General features: G+C 51.9%; 5 protein-coding genes across 5 annotated transcripts; 3 read left to right on the top strand and 2 right to left on the bottom strand.

Moving 5' to 3' along the window:
* Window positions 1-270: 270 nt before the first annotated feature.
* GLOTRDRAFT_45989 (amino acid transporter) lies at window positions 271-2,336 on the bottom strand (the record flags this gene model as incomplete). Its single annotated transcript, XM_007870015.1, has 11 exons — window positions 271-425; window positions 475-677; window positions 740-957; window positions 1,010-1,251; window positions 1,303-1,356; window positions 1,405-1,531; window positions 1,586-1,748; window positions 1,802-1,933; window positions 1,986-2,079; window positions 2,138-2,222; window positions 2,277-2,336. The coding sequence occupies 11 exons, from the start codon at window positions 2,334-2,336 to the stop codon at window positions 271-273; spliced, it is 1,533 nt and encodes a 510-aa protein (XP_007868206.1).
* A 1,268-nt stretch (window positions 2,337-3,604) lies between these two features.
* Window positions 3,605-4,898, top strand: GLOTRDRAFT_95053 (uncharacterized protein; the record flags this gene model as incomplete). The annotated part of the gene is made up of 6 exons (XM_007870120.1): window positions 3,605-3,692; window positions 3,875-3,991; window positions 4,024-4,079; window positions 4,361-4,651; window positions 4,708-4,747; window positions 4,822-4,898. The coding sequence occupies 6 exons, from the start codon at window positions 3,605-3,607 to the stop codon at window positions 4,896-4,898; spliced, it is 669 nt and encodes a 222-aa protein (XP_007868311.1).
* Window positions 4,899-5,901: 1,003 nt separating this feature from the next.
* Window positions 5,902-6,975, top strand: GLOTRDRAFT_78995 (uncharacterized protein; the record flags this gene model as incomplete). The annotated part of the gene is made up of 3 exons (XM_007870444.1): window positions 5,902-6,142; window positions 6,201-6,465; window positions 6,520-6,975. Exons 1-3 carry the CDS (start codon window positions 5,946-5,948, stop codon window positions 6,973-6,975), a joined length of 918 nt encoding a protein of 305 aa, XP_007868635.1. The 5' UTR covers window positions 5,902-5,945.
* A 1,946-nt stretch (window positions 6,976-8,921) lies between these two features.
* GLOTRDRAFT_100775 (uncharacterized protein) lies at window positions 8,922-10,007 on the bottom strand. The gene is made up of 6 exons (XM_007870121.1): window positions 9,916-10,007; window positions 9,770-9,866; window positions 9,551-9,700; window positions 9,146-9,474; window positions 9,041-9,084; window positions 8,922-8,972 (listed from the first exon to the last, which is right to left on the bottom strand). Exons 2-3 carry the CDS (start codon window positions 9,817-9,819, stop codon window positions 9,571-9,573), a joined length of 180 nt encoding a protein of 59 aa, XP_007868312.1. The 5' UTR covers window positions 9,820-9,866; window positions 9,916-10,007; the 3' UTR covers window positions 8,922-8,972; window positions 9,041-9,084; window positions 9,146-9,474; window positions 9,551-9,570.
* A 1,081-nt stretch (window positions 10,008-11,088) lies between these two features.
* GLOTRDRAFT_45993 (uncharacterized protein) lies at window positions 11,089-15,535 on the top strand (the record flags this gene model as incomplete). Its single annotated transcript, XM_007870017.1, has 18 exons — window positions 11,089-11,337; window positions 11,384-11,448; window positions 11,495-11,834; window positions 11,890-12,171; window positions 12,234-12,488; window positions 12,540-12,815; window positions 12,873-12,908; window positions 12,963-13,213; window positions 13,271-13,534; window positions 13,587-13,732; window positions 13,784-14,169; window positions 14,220-14,561; window positions 14,615-14,674; window positions 14,735-14,753; window positions 14,811-15,106; window positions 15,161-15,275; window positions 15,330-15,383; window positions 15,432-15,535. The coding sequence occupies 18 exons, from the start codon at window positions 11,089-11,091 to the stop codon at window positions 15,533-15,535; spliced, it is 3,540 nt and encodes a 1,179-aa protein (XP_007868208.1).
* Window positions 15,536-15,841: the final 306 nt, after the last annotated feature.

Below are 15,841 nucleotides of genomic sequence, written 5' to 3' on the forward strand. Positions count from 1 at the left end.
ATTCTCGACTAACCGGTGCTCTCACTCACCTGGACATACATACATGGCTTCCGATGTTCTCTAGCTATTGACGGCAATTTGCATAGGAAATAGTCCTTAGTTAAGCCAGGTAATGTACCACGGACCAAAGGCTCACACTAAGCACTAACGGGCACGAGGCAATGTATTCACAGCAAGCGGAGGATCCGACAGGACGTCTTCTACACAAACAACCGGTGAGAGGGCCACGTGTGTTGTGATCTACGAGTAGGAATACGTGAAAACCATTCGCTAATCATGTCGTCTTTCTAGCTGCTTCTCGTCATACGTGGTAGTGGTGCTCATATCTACGTTGGAGATAGGGCCAGTGAACCAGCGACGAGCGGACACTATCCAAGATATCCCAGCAAAGATGAAGACGGCCATGACCAAAACCACGGCGTAATCTTGTCACAGAACATCAGTAAGGTGAGTGACCAGTAGAGGGGCACGTACTCATCTCGTCGGCGGTAACACTTGACGCCGACGGGAACAATAACAAGACAATGATAAATGCGACCCACGCGACAGCAACGATACCTATGGGCATATACCACCGACCAAGTGAGAACGGTCCTGGCACTAACTTATCCCGACCGGACGTAATTCGTAAAAATATGGGCGTGGCGTAAGAAGTATACAATCCAATGACCGACGCTCTATAAGAAAATATTGTGAGCATTGTGTTATGCCACATAGGAACATGGGCTGAACAGCGTACCCTGCTAGAGATGACAGCGCAGTTGCAGAAAAACCAAGGAGCCCGCAGATACCCGCCAGGCCCATCACGAGCCAGACGGCGTTCACGGGGGTGAGCGTACGCCTGTTGATCTGCTTCCACCAGCGTGATCCGGGTAAAGCATTATCTCTTGCGAATGCAAAGACAACGCGAGAAGCATCGACACCCTGGGCAGCCCCGGTAACGTACTGAGGGAAAAACTTCAGTAATCTGGAAGCGGACGGATAGAAGTTTTGCACCACGTGCCTGGACAATGATGATAAGACTCCAGATAGCCAGCATGCCTTTCTTACCGAGGTTGTCCAGGAACAATTGGCCCATAGGAAGAGGAAGGGTCGTCGCTAGAAGGTCGGAGACAGATTGTGTGGCGAAGGACGCAGATATGAAAAGCAGCCAGCCGAGGGAAGCGGTCGCACCGACCCCAACCAGAATGGCGATCGGAGCGGCCCTCGCTGCACCAGCAACCTCTTCCGATATATGAGCAGCGGAGTCGTCTTCATAACAGTAGTAAGTCGAAGTAGGAGGGTACCGCTAGAGTAACTCACAGCCTGTTAAAGTCCACATCGGCGCGGTGAAGGCCAACATGAATGCCCACCCGCCTAGCCGACGATCAGTGCTCTTATCATACGTTAGAAGCGTCGCCTTACTATTGGCCCATCCGGTGTTATTTTCAAACATGGTAAAGGCATCTCTAGTAGATACTCTAGTCCCATTATTCCCGGAGCACACTAGAAGTGCAATGATTGCGGCGATGGTGGTACCCACTGCACAACACTTTTGTTAGGATCAAATCCCTTTGGGAGGAACAAGGTCTCACTTCCCATTTACTAGCACATACGCTAGATTCAGACGTGCAAGAACGTTCGTAGCCGCTGAGCAGACGACCCCGTGAGAAATCAGGATAGCCCACAGGATACCGTACGTCGGGCCAGCACCCAGAGTCACAGCTCCGTCCGAGCCTACGGCAATTGCAGTCGTGATCATCTGGGCACTACGTGAAAGGCATGTCAATACAATAACACTCAATCCAGAGGAAGGACCGACCAAGTAAAGTCGATGGAACACACCAACGTAACTTGACCAGTCACGTTGGCCCATCCTGTAATCCAGCTTGCTAACGCAGACCACTTCGGCGGGGCTAGCTTTGCAGAGAAGTAATAGAGTCCGGCGCTCGTCCTTGTCGACTCTCATGAGATGACCACGTCTACTTAGTTATCGAGAAACTTACGGCATCGACGAAGTCAACTCGGCCATAGATGCCGCGATTGAAAGGACAAAGAGTGACGGAACAAGCCACCCAAAGACCATCCCGACATGACCACCTGGAAAGTAGGTAGTTTCGCATCGTATTATTTACAGCTCGAGAAACGCTTGCGATACCTGACTCCAAAGGGAACGAGAAGGTGGATGACACGGAAGCCACTACACCCATGATCGAGAAGGCAAAGGCCACCGTCTCAATGAGCTAAGAATGTTTCCCCCGTTAGAACCGACCTCCAAAATGAAGCATATGCGTTACCGTAAACTCCCGCTTGAATTCGGCTTTATACCCCAGCTCTGCCAGTAATGCATCGTCCATGCCTCGGAGATCGTACACGCCATCTTCTTCCGACTTTCTACCGTTGTCGACCGCTACAGCTTTCACGACAGTAGCTGCCTTGTCCATCTTCGACATGACGAGAACAGGATCCGCCCAAGACAAAGACCGACAAAGAGAGGCGGAGCAAGACTCGGTTGCGGGGGTGCTTGAGGAATTGTTTTGCTGCGTTACATAACTTCTCCCATGAGAGGATGTCCATGATCAGCATCAGCAAGTGGCACTGTTATCGGTGCTGAAACGAGAATCGATCCCCGAGCTCAAAGGGATAGAGATAAGGCCGACCAGAATAGCGCTATCTCCAATCCCGCTAAAATACTTCCGCTCACTGTGGGCGCCACGCCCTGTCAAGAAATGCGAGAAAATACGCGGGTGCAGATGCAGTCGTCAAACATCAGTCTAATCACTGCCGGTATTGACAGCTAGTGTGAGCGTTGACCTGGCGTTGACATAAACGACAACGAGGTGCATGGCAGTACCCGAGAGTCGCCGCCTGGACGATGTCACCGCAGAAGAACACTAAGTACATCTTTCCTGAAACGATAGCATTTGTGGCTGGAGAACACCTCCGTTAGTATCTGAAGCCGTTCTGCGACACTTCGTTCTGCGGGATGTGGGCAGCCACCGTGACGCAGACGAAGTGCATAGATGGAGGAAAGGAGTAAGCAGAGAAAGTGAAGACAGATCTAGTCTAGACTTAGCGCTAGCAGGCACAGGAAATTCCCCAGCCACGCTCCTTTCAGATGACGTGTCATGGATTAGTCAGCTCACAATCATGCGCTTCCAGCTTGTGGGTCCATGGGGGTCTCCTCCTGTCGCTGCCTTCAAATATTCACAAGGTGTCTCCACACACCCGCAAGGACCAATGGTCACATATTACAACTCGTTAACACTTGTTACCTAGCTGGTGCTAAGTAACATGTGGCATCGATGAGAACTTACATGTGTGTACGTGTTAATTGCACATATTTGTCCATTAAAGACAGTTGCTCGTCTACTAAGTCTTTTTTAAGAGGCGCAGGATCAAGCCTACCGCCGGCGCCACAGCCGTCGGTTCAACTTCAACTTCAGACAAGCGTTCTTGACAGCTCTGTGTAAGTACTTGAGGACCCTGTTTTGTGGCCAGCAATTTGGACAGTGATCCAGGATTCGCAATAACCTCTTCGGTACTTACTCCTGCTTGTACTGCAACTGGACCATATGCTAGTTTCGTCTTGCCGCAGCGACGTCAGTGGCCCAGCAGATCCGACATGGAGATTAATATCGAGGCACCTCACGTTGGAATTTGGCATGCCATCACACTCAGGATGGTACACGGTTACGGATTCAAGCTTGCATGTGAGTACTTGTACACCGTCAGCCAGACTCGCGGCGGCCCTGTGGAAAGCGGCCATCATGCCTTAGTTCAACTTTCATATGTAGTCAGCCCGGCGGGGCCATAGGAGAGCACCTGCGCCAGGATTTGTCCAACCCTTCCCGCTAATTTTAAAGGTACGGCTTGGTATTCATATCCGCTCCAGCCCTAGGTATCCCGCAAGCTCTATACGCAGTCAAGAGCCGACTGTTTCCATCTCAGCGCTGGAGAGGTAGCGACCCACGCCCAGGCTCTCTGAGCGAGGGTGGAAATCACGTACAATGTTATTATGATACGCTTTGGTCCTGTGGAGAGTTAGAGATGTCACTGCGCTCCAGCAAGACCGCGATTCGGTGATCAGCCCAGTTCCGGTGCGTCCACTCTCGCAGCTTCATTTTGATTTGATGCCTTGGACGCACATATTCTTCCTACATCGTCCGCCGTGACCTGTTCGGCTATGACTGACTGACTGGTTGCATGTCATTCTTCTTCGCATTTGCTTATAGTAAGTTTGTACTGGGACAATTTGGCCCGCCCCTGACTTAACTTGTACCAATCATGGTCCAGTAATCGTTCCACGTTGATGATGTTCCAGCGGCGAACGCAGTACTCCTGCGTAACCAGACAGATCCTCAACCCCATTCTCTGACAGTGGCCGTACGACGCAGATCATGCAGGCTCCATCCAGACACCACTCGCCACAACACCTCCTCGCCTTCGGAAGAAAACATTTCACAAAGTGGTGGGAAGCTCGTCTGGTATAAAAGCGTCCTTGCTGTTGTTTGTAGCACTACTGCCGTGGGCATACACCTTCGAGGTGCTCTCTGTTCTAGCAGCAAATGTCATGAAGACTGCAACGTTTTTTCGATCCTCCTTGGCCTCCTCCTGTGTATATGTGACTCAGGTAGTGAAGCATCAGGCTCGCGGGTCACTACAGGCTGCAGTAAGTGACCGACTGGGGCCCTAACCCGGCCACTGTGCCCATGTATGTTTGCATAGCCAATAGCCTCGCTTCGTCTCCCGGGATCATGGTTGCTATGTAAGTCATCCTGCCTCTCAACTCGTGCTATGCTGACGCTAGACCATACGCTTATTTGGTAAGGACTATGGTAGTGGCCCCACAGGAGCGACTTGTGGAGCAAGTTATACTGAAACCGGCCACGGCAACGTTGAACGCGGGTGTAATTTAAGCTGCCCGTCAGCCCGAAGTAAGATCATTCAAACGTTCCAAGTTTGATCACCAGTCGGACGACTCTTGCTGCTAATTATCAGGTTGAGAGTTTGTAGTTGCCTATTGGCAAATGTATGCTGACAGGATTCTTCTCTCAATCTGAAACTCTCATGGTGAATGAATCCAGAATAAATAGCACAGACAGTCGTCTATCTCTCCGTGCTTCCTATCTCTGAATCAGTGGTAAGACCCTCGCGATACCCGCTCTCCAGTCTAGCACTGCGATCCTGCTCAATGCGATGACGGAGCAAAAGTCCCAGGAATGGCATCGCTCCACATAGCTTGCGATTGCTGCGAGTCTTCAGTATGTCCGATTTAGAGCTTCATTGCGACAACATGCCGCTGGCTCAAGAGGTCCGTTCCCTAGGTACGCCTCGACGACCTCGGTGTGCTTCACATATCTTTATTCGTTCGGAGAGGTATCGCTCTACCTAAGGTGTGGATACAACCTCACTAGCGCCATCTATCTGGAACCGGCGCTTTCAGAGACGACAAAGAACACTTCTCGGTACGTCAGGTGATCTACGGGAAGTTCGGTTTCCCTCGGTCCCTGAAGAGAGTTTTACCGTCGCGGTGTAAGTATTATAAGGTGTCACTGCATCGGTAGTTCACTAATGACAGGGATGCGCTCGGGATTGCCTGGCGACCCATCGGCCTCGTTGCGTTACCGGCACGGAAATGAATTTGTCGAGGTGCACGCTAGAATGAGCCCTTTCTCGTACGTTCCACTTTGATGATTCCTTGGGACGAACAGGTATTTCCTCGGTAACTAGCCCGATAATGAACCCTATTCGCTGGCAGGTGTGCATACGACGGGGAGATCACGGGAGGCTGCCTCCAGGTATCAGCCGCAGTTACACCTGCTCGGAGTCTTCGGATTCGCCAGCAAACGTTTCACCGACCAGTGAGATGCTCACCTGGTATAAAGGGCACCTTACCTTCATTCAAAGCCCCAAGGTGCTCAACATTCAACTTTCAGGACACCTCTGCCATCACAGCGGACGCCATGAAGAGTACAACGTTCTTTCCAGTCTTCCTCGGTCTCCTCTTCGCGTTATTCGCGCATGCTGCTTCGGTCGACAAGCGTCAGTCCCGAGGGTCACTCCAACAAGTGACCAACTGGGGCCCCAACCCGACCAATGTGCCCATGTATGTTTACATACCCAATAACCTCGCGTCTTCCCCGGGCATTGTCCTGGCCATGTAAGTCTATCCCCTTATACCATTGGCAATACGCATGGCTGCTAACTCGACTCGGCAGCCATTACTGTACCGGGAGTGCCCAAGCGTATTACCAAGGCTCTCCATACGCGCAGCTCGCAGAGCAGTACGGGTTCATTGTGATCTACCCGAGCAGCCCGCGCCAGGGTGCATGTTGGGATGTCAGCTCGCAAGCCACACTCACGCACAACGGCGGCGGCGACAGTAACTCGATCGCGAATATGGTTACTTGGGCCATCTCCGAGTACGGAGCCGACTCATCCAAGGTGTTTGTCACCGGCAGCAGCTCCGGCGCCATGATGACGGTATGTGCACACCTGCATTCAGTAGAAATAGAAACTTATTGTGTCCTTGAGCAGAACGTCCTGGCTGCAGCATATCCAGAGCTGTTCCAGGCCGCTAGCGTCTACTCGGGCGTCCCAGCCGGCTGTTTCTACTCATCTACGAACGCCGTCGACGCCTGGAACTCGACCTGTGCGCTCGGCGACGTGATGGATACGCCCCAGCAATGGGGTAATGTCGCCCGCGCGATGTACCCCGGCTACTCTGGCGCACGCCCCAAGATGCTCATCTGGCATGGCACCGCTGACACCACGTTGTACCCGCAGAATTACTTCGAGACGATGAAACAGTGGACGAACGTCTTTGGGTACAATTACAACGCTCCGCAGATAGTTGAGGTTAACAACCCGCAGAGTGGGTATAACCGCACGATATGGGGCCCGGATGTTGAGGGAATATACGCGCAGGGCGTCGGCCACACCGTCCCGATTAATGGAACACAGGATATGATCTGGTTCGGGTTTGAGGCTTGATTTGAGTCTCCAATAGTGGGGAATGTATCTCGAATCTGACCTCACTCCGCAGCATGGTTTGATCTCGTGTTGCAAAGCTGGTATTATCTCTAGGTAGCTCAATTCTCGGAATGTAGGAAAGAATGGTCAGCCACAAATGTGACGTTTGCAAGCTTAAAATATGCTCGAACAGCAATCGATACCAAAACACCTTGGACTCAATCTTGCGGATTGATGTTGGACCCTGCTGAACATGCCACCTTTCGCTGCGTTCAAGGAGGCGCAGAGGAGGCATACCATATATGCGTATACGATTCTTCTTCCCGCAATAGAAACGTAGGACTGACAAGTGGATAATTCGGCATGCAGTTGGGACTCATTGGTATGTATCCTGATGCTATGCCGCTCAATCACAATGACTTCAACTTGTAAATTCTGAATTGCTCCTGGAGAGTCTCACGGCGCTGACAAAGCGAGGTCGTGCATTGCATAACAGTTTGCCTGCAACGCTCCCATTCTTCCCTCGTATCAGTCGCCTCTTCCCTAGAACCTTACTTCAGGCCCTGGACAGGAGCCTGTGCAATTCTTGCGTAAGTACCTTGGGAGAGAAATTGGGTACGATTATTACCCCATTCACGCATGTTCCGAGTGAAGTCCATGAATGATTGCTCTGGCTGAAGGAGCGTCCATCCCGGAAAAGCTTTCGACCGATACGACCATAAAGACGCAGATTTATCCTCCCGTAGGTTATACAATCCCACTTGGAGCCAAGGTCTGATTGTAGACGGAATACCGAGCCAAATTACTATCCGAGCTCGAGTAGAATTACGACGCTACGTGTAGGACTCTTGAAGAGTCACACACAAAGCAGGTACCTAGATAACAAGTGAGGATTGTCGCTCTAGGGTGCAGACCGGGTGTACCGATCGGTAGTGCGACTGAGATGGCCCCTGATGTCCTGGTTTCTGGGTCGCCGGAGGAAGCCTTCTTGGGGAATTGACGAGTTTGATGACTTCCCAATGCGCACTTTGAAGCAGATCGAGCTCTACGCCGGTAGAGAATCTAGAAAAAAGCGGAGGAACTTGCCTAAAAGTAGATAGGGAGAGTAAATGATAGAGCAGGGAAGGTTTACCAGCGAGAAGTATGCCCGAGTACACCCAGAGTATACCTGGCGGATTAAAATATCACTGTAGCCGCAGAGGGTTCAAAGGCGAGCGTCGGAAGAGCCTCTCGTTGTAGCGCTCCATGTCTTCATGCAGTCCCTGGCCTAGATGTTAACGCGTCGTTATAACCCAGAGGAAGTAAACGTCTTGAGAAGTATAGCGGAGGCTTCATCTGAACTTCCTACGGCAAACCCATCCAAAATGTCTTCTACATGGTGCAGAGGAAGCACGAGCTGAGTCCCTGGTAAATTAGATCCCATTTGTTAGGCCTTCAAAACCCATGGTGAAATTCTAATTGAGGTTAATAGCAGGCTTGAAGACGCAGTAGAAAAAATAGTAGGCATCAGGAGCCCCAGAATTGTACAGCAGCGTTAGATACATTCGAGGGTGTAGGTCCGAAAATTGTTTTCTGTTCAAGTTGCAATGGGTCGCAATTTCCGAAGATCTTCATGCAGAGAGAGGATAGGGTCTTGCGTGAAGTCTTTCGTGCTTCTTCATTAGAAAAAAGCCTCTTCGTGCGACCCTTCCTTGCCAAAGATATGAAAGACTAGTACTCAAAGAGGCGCAGGTAAAGCATGCCCTCGGTGCGCCCACAACGCCCGCGTCGGCATATATATTCCTTTTCGGGATCTCTCGGCATACTGTAGTCCTCCGGAATACTCCGATCCAAGTCCTTCTTTCAGACAATTCATTTTGAGCCCTTTCAAATAGCGTCGAATGTCCTGGTGAAGGGTGACGCATCGTTGTGACATTTAGCCCGGAACAATCAGTTCCAGCTGCTGTTCTGCACTGAGGAAGGTTGAGCGCTTCTCTACTACCGGGCCCCGGCACGTACTTTGAACTCGCTGATTCTTTGTGAGTTTCCATAGTTAAAGATTGCGTAAGGCTAGTGGAACTGACCACGAGAATACCCTTTGCAATAGCCGGTTGGGCGCGTACCTTTGCAATGGTTAATTAATTTGGGCGCGCAAGTCGGCCGCGAAGCATGCACGTTCAGTTGACTGACACCTATATTTCATTTGAACAAGGACTCGAATAACCGTCCTGTCCGCTTGGGAATCGCCTATACTCACCAAGTAGGTTGCGGCTACGCATACCTGTCTTGGGATCGTCCTGGGGCATGGAATCGAAGGATCTGTGGATGCCAAATGCCTTGCATCATTTCAGGTGACCGTCCAACCGCTGACGACTGTTCGTCCAGCACCAACGCTGTGAATGCTCGCCCAAGAATGGACCCCAAAGCACCGAGCCTGGCGGCGTAGTTTCTCTACGACCGAGGTCAATAGTTGTTCGGAGGTGGCCCGGCGTTTTACCTATTTCCAGCCACGAAATGCGTGCTGCGCGGAACTATAGTTGGGTACGTCCATCCTCGAGCCTCCCTTCCAGGCATATTCCCTTCAAAGGTGGAGCTTGATGTCTTCACGGACCTCTAGGATGACGCAAACCATGGATTTCAGCGGACGCAGAAATGACGGACTATCCGAATGAGAGGGGCGGGGTCGCCTGACGTTGATAACGCTCGACGGAAGGGACGACCGTGAAACTCAAAATCCCAATGTATGTCGGAGAGATGGTCATGGGAGGTGCGTACCGTAATTGAATTTGCTGATCGCTCATCAATGCATCAGTCGCTGAGCTTAGGGATGACGCAGGTCGACGGCGACGACACACCCTGTTCAAGCGATGCTGTGCGAGCTGGCATTGCTTATACTTAGCTCCATCCAAAGCTTGTACGGTCGGATCACGATGGTACATATACGATATCTGGCTGCTTCTATGATGCTAAAGGAGCCTGCAGGTACCGGGTTCCGCTCGGGCATTGATATCGGAATCAGTTGGTTTTATTTGGGTGGGGACGGTCTCATGCTTCCTCCCCGGATGTTCGCAAACGGGCGAGCGTGTCCTGAACGTGGAATAGGCTTCCCGGATGTTAGCCCCCCCCCCCTTTTCGGTGGTAAATATTCGTACTCTCGACAGACGAGGCTGTCTTCCTCGCCATTCCTTGCTGATTTTTTCTTCAGCCGTATTACGGTAGAACTACGACCTTGCTGTGGAAATAACGAATTCGATGTCGGCTCAGCCATTGCTTTACCTACAAGTTTGTACGCTGCCGAGCGACGGAATGGGGGCTGCTCCAATGTAACACGTGCGGATAAACCTAAAACAGCGGACCTTGGCCGATAATAATACATTCCGTTCCTTTTCTCAAACGCCCTCTCCACCGCCGCGCGCGACGACGAGGACCGTCGACACCATGGCCTCGTCCAACGGCGAGGAAGCTTTTGTTCTGTATCTTGTTGCACTCCTTTCCCTCTACGAGTCCGCTCCCTCATCGACGCCGCCGCCCGTCTACAACGGCCCCAATGGCTGGTACTACGAATCGATCGTCCGCTCGATAAAGAGCATCGCGCGGCGCATGTACACCGCCGAAGAGGAGCTCCGAGCGATCAAGGAGAGCGAGCAGTACAGCGGGAATGGGCCCGAGGCGAAGAAAAGACGCAGTGTAGGCGATACTCCCGCTTCTTTCCCCTTTGTTCAGAATGAGACCGCTTCAAAGAAGTCCAATGCTTCACAGAATGGTACCCACCCGCCTAACAACGCTACTGCCGTCGCCGCTGCCCAAACGAAACCAGCGAACGGGACTTATCCGTTCCCCAACGCCGTCGCCGCCAGCGCCAACGCTGCACCCTCCGTCCCCGACCCGAACGCGCCCAGCTCGATCGACCCGTACCACGCCAATGGCAGCTCCAACTACAGCGGGCGCTGGTCGCGCAGCTTCTCGAACCGCGCCGGCCGCCGCCCACCCTCGCCCATGGTGCTTTCCCTCGATAACATGGCCCAGAGCTCGCTCGACGCCGTCCGACTGTCCGGCGGCGAGATGCCGACGGACCGCCAGGAACCCGAGTACGACATCGCGACGCAGGTGTTCATGTGCCCGACGTGCGGTAAGACGATCACCGACGACGAGACGATGCGCCAGGTCCGCGAGGCATTTGGCTCCCCCACCGGTTCGCCCCTCGTCGTCCCACCTGGTCCTTTGGCTGCGGCTGCTTTCGAATCCGGAATGAGCGCCATCGAGGAGCTCAAGCTTCTCAAGGCACAGGTTCAGGACGTCGCCCGCGTTTGCAATGCCGTCGCCCAGGGTGATTTGTCGCAGAAGATCGAGGTTCACGTCCAAGGCGTCGTCATGGTTCAACTCAAGGAAGTCATCAACTCTATGGTAAGGTCTCCGATTATCTATCTGGGCAAATCCTAATCTACCTTAGGTCGACCGTTTGGGTCAATTTGCAGAGGAGGTCACTCGGGTCAGTTTGGAAGTCGGTACTGAAGGGTGAGTAAGTCGATACCATTGGTCCTCTCAGCTAACGCCATCGCAGCAAATTGGGCGGTCAAGCGGTCGTTGTTGGTGTCGAAGGCACATGGAAAGAGCTCACCGGCGTTGTCAATAAATTGGCCGCGAACTTGACCAATCAGGTCCGGAGCATCGCGCAGGTCACCAAAGCTGTCGCACACGGAGACTTGTCCAAATTCATCGAGGTCGATGCGGAAGGCGAGATCCTGGACTTGAAGAACACGGTCAATGGAATGGTTATACGATTACGGACACTAGCGGCGGAGGTTACGAGGGTCACCCTGGAGGTTGGTTCTCAAGGTAATTTGGGTGGTCAGGCACACGTCCCAGATGTCGAAGGGGTATGGCTAGAGTTGACTCGGAACGTGAGTGTGGCGCTGTATCTATTGACGTGTTCCTGGGACTTATCGAGGATCTCAGGTCAATCGGATGTGTGCAAGTTTGACGGATCAAGTGCGAACCATTGCTCACGTCACTACCGCTGTGGCGAAGGGCGACTTGACGCAGAAGATCGAGATCCAAGTCGAAGGCGAAATGTTAACCTTGAAGGAAACAGTTAACTCCATGGTGGACCAACTCAGTGCATTCGCTTCCGAAGTCACACGTGTCGCGTTGGAAGTCGGTACACAAGGTATCCTCGGCGGCCAGGCGCGCGTAGAGGGTGTGCAGGGTACATGGGCTGACTTGACTCGGAACGTCAATGTGAGTGTGTAATGCGATCGGTGGTTGTCTCGATGCTGATAAACTTCTTCTTCGGTACTCAGAAAATGGCGAGCAATTTGACGGATCAAGTGCGATCGATCTCGGAGGTCACGAAGGCTGTCGCTCAGGGAGACTTGACGAAGCTCGTCCGGGTTGATGTTCAGGGCGAGATGCTGGAGTTGAAGGTTACTGTAAATTCCATGGTGCACCAGCTGTCGACTCTGGCTAGCGAAGTCACGCGTGTGTCCTTGGAAGTCGGTACAGAGGGTATCTTGGGTGGTCAGGCTGTTGTACCTGATGTCCAGGGCATGTGGAAGGTGAGTCTCCTCAAGGGTGCAGCGCCGATAGTGTAACTGAGGGTATTCCAGGTGTTGGCGGACAATGTGAACCTTATGGCCATGAACTTGACGACCCAAGTGCGCTCGATTGCCGAAGTGACGAAGGCGGTGGCAAGCGGAGACTTGACGAAGAAGATTCAGGTCGACGTGCGCGGCGAGATCCTCGAGTTGAAGGAGACCGTGAACGGCATGACGGAGAGTTTGAGCGTCTTCGCCGATGAGGTCACAAGAGTAGCTCGAGAGGTCGGAACTGAGGGTAAATTGGGTGGTCAAGCCAGAGTCGCCAATGTCGGCGGTACTTGGAAGGTAATGGTCCAAGAGTATTGACCTCCGTAGAAAATCATTATTAACACCACATCATAGGACTTGACCGACAATGTCAACGTCATGGCTGCTAACGTGGGTTCCTCTTTCACCTGTCATACCGGGAGGTAAGACTGAACCATTTCACAGTTGACCCTACAAGTGCGAACCATCGCTGTTGCAACGACCGCTGTCGCTCGCGGTGACTTGACGCGGAAGATCGAGGGTGTGTCAGTCTCCGGCGAGATGTTACAGCTCGTGAACACCATCAACGACATGATTGACCAATTGGCTATCTTCGCCAAGGAAGTCAAGAAGGTCGCGCGGGAAGTTGGAACCGAAGGGAAGTTAGGTGTCCAGGCTGAAGTCGGGAACGTGCAAGGTATATGGCAGGAAATCACGTAAGTATATAGTGCCCCCAATAGTGCAGAACAGGTTCTGAACTTCGTATTTGACAGGATGGCAGTCAATACCATGGCTGGCAACTTGACAACCCAAGTGCGAGGTTTCGCGCAGATATCCGCAGCGGCTATGGACGGCGACTTCACTCGATTCATTACTGTCGAAGCCAGCGGTGAAATGGACTCGTTGAAAACCCAGATCAATCAGATGGTGTTTAATTTGCGAGACAGTATCCAGAAGAACACTGCTGCAAGGGAAGCCGCTGAATTGGCGAATCGCAGTAAATCGGAGTTCTTGGCGAATATGTCGCACGAGATCAGGTAAGGTAGTTGACATGCTTCAGAGGCCGTTAGCTTACGGCCGTCAACTCAGAACGCCCATGAACGGCATCATTGGTATGACGGAGTTGACCCTTGATAGCGACCTGAATCGGTCCCAGCGGGAGAGCTTGCTACTAGTCCACAGTCTGGCTCGGTCCCTACTACTGATCATCGATGACATCCTGGATATTTCGAAGAGTAAGGGGCACCCCTCTTCCGCTCACGTACAGTCCGCTAATAATGTTGCAGTTGAGGCTGGTCGAATGACCATGGAAGCCGTGTCCTACTCCTTGCGGCAGACTGTGTTCGGTATCTTGAAGACTCTGGTTGTCCGCGCTTCCCAGAACAACTTGGATCTGACGTACGATGTGGACCCTGACATACCGGATCAACTCATTGGTGACTCCCTCCGTCTACGGCAAGTTATCACGAACTTGGTCGGTAACGCGATCAAGTTTACGCCGTCGAAGGTCACCAAGAAGGGACACGTTGGTTTGAGCTGTAGGCTTCTGGCCTTGGATGATCAGAGTGTTACTCTCGAGTTCTGCGTCACCGACACGGGAATAGGCATAGCCAAGGATAAGCTCAACCTCATCTTTGATACCTTCTGTCAAGCCGACGGGTCGACGACTAGGGTGAGTAGCCTGGCTTCGGAGTACAATCTTCTATCTAATAGTTTATTAAGGAATATGGTGGTACCGGCTTGGGTCTATCAATTTCTAAACGTCTCGTCAACCTAATGCAGGGTAATATGTGGGTTGAAAGCGAGGTCGGCAAAGGCAGCAAGTTCTTCTTCACTATTACTTCCCAAATCAGCCACGTGTCGATGGAGACGATACTTCAAAGAATGGCGCCGTTCTCCAAGCGCACCATCTTGTTCGTCGACACCCTTCACGATCGTACCGGAGTCATCGATCGCATCCAAGAAGTGGGCCTACGTCCCTTCGTCGTCCACGACGCCTCGCAAGTTTCCGACAAGGACCGTTGTCCACATATTGACACCATCGTCGTGGACTCTTTGAACGTCGTATGTATATTCTGGCTGTGGCCAAAGTCCTTTTCATTGATCGTATTTCACAGACGGAAGTAATCCGTGAATACGAGCATCTGCGATACATCCCGATTGTTCTGATCTTGCCAGTACGTGGTTCGCCTACGCCTCACAAGCATCGCCTAATGGCTATGTCTCTATATTCGAAGTCAATGCCCCGACTGAACCGTGAGTGACTTGACCAGTAAACTGTATCGAGCACGCGTCTTACCGTCGCACTTCTAGTCAAATGGTGTCTCGATAACAGCATCAGTTCGCATGCTACCACGCCCGTCTCTGCCCAAGATCTGGCTTCGGCGTTAATCTCAGCACTAGAGTCTTCGACTGTCAGTCCCGTTGCCGCACCTAATGACATCGTCTTCGACATCCTGTTGGCCGAGGATAACTTGGTCAACCAGAAGCTGGCGGTGAAGATACTGGAGAAGTACGGGCATACCGTCGAAATTGCTGAGAATGGGTCATTGGCAGTGGACGCATTCAAAGAGCGCGTGCAGCAGAACAGACCGTTCGACATCATCTTGGTACGATGATTCACATTTATGTTATTCCATTACTAACGACTCCCCGCTATGTAGATGGACGTATCCATGCCCTTCATGGGTGGTATGGAAGCCACCGAATTAATCCGAGCGTATGAAATGCACAATGGATTACCTCGGACACCGATTATTGCACTCACCGCGCATGCAAGTGAGTAACTTACACCCTGTGGGACAATATAGATGTCTAAGGATATTTCTCTAGTGATTGGTGATCGAGAGCGATGTTTGCAGGCTGGCATGGACGACCATATCACCAGTAAGTGTAGCAACCAATACATCCGAATCTCTTGCTGACATCGCGCAGAACCACTACGACGCGGCGATCTGCTGAATGCCATTAACAAACTCGCGGGAGAGAGAGCGGCGCTCAGACACCGCATGATGCACAGGCCGTCCATTACACCCTGACGACTCAGTTGTTTCTGTCCGAGTTCATACCCAGCGCTCGTTCATCTGTGTACAGTCACTGTTTTCGCTTAATTTCTGTATTATCACCCTATGTACGTCTGCTACGGCAGCTACTCATCAGCCCGAGCATACTGTCCAGAGTCTTGTTCCACATTAATAGCTCTTTCCCCCTCCCCACAGATCATTACATCGTGTATTTTTTGGGTTCGATCTCACCATCATTCTTCTCTTGTATCATTGTTACAGCAATCATAAATGCGGCGTAGGTCCAGAAGCTTTCGAGGGCATGTTGCTAGATTTCATGGA

This window comes from Gloeophyllum trabeum, assembly GCF_000344685.1.
Source record: "Gloeophyllum trabeum ATCC 11539 unplaced genomic scaffold GLOTRscaffold_00011, whole genome shotgun sequence".
In the NCBI taxonomy this organism is placed as follows: Eukaryota; Fungi; Basidiomycota; class Agaricomycetes; order Gloeophyllales; family Gloeophyllaceae; genus Gloeophyllum; species Gloeophyllum trabeum.

Excerpts from the sequence above, each read along its gene's own strand:
- GLOTRDRAFT_100775 (XM_007870121.1), bottom strand. The coding sequence starts at position 9,819 with ATGCCAGCTCGCACAGCATCGCTTGAACAGGGTGTGTCGTCGCCGTCG. Across the intron at positions 9,701-9,769 it reads GGTGTGTCGTCGCCGTCGAC|CTCCCATGACCATCTCTCCG; the intron begins CTGCGTCATCCC and ends TACGGTACGCAC.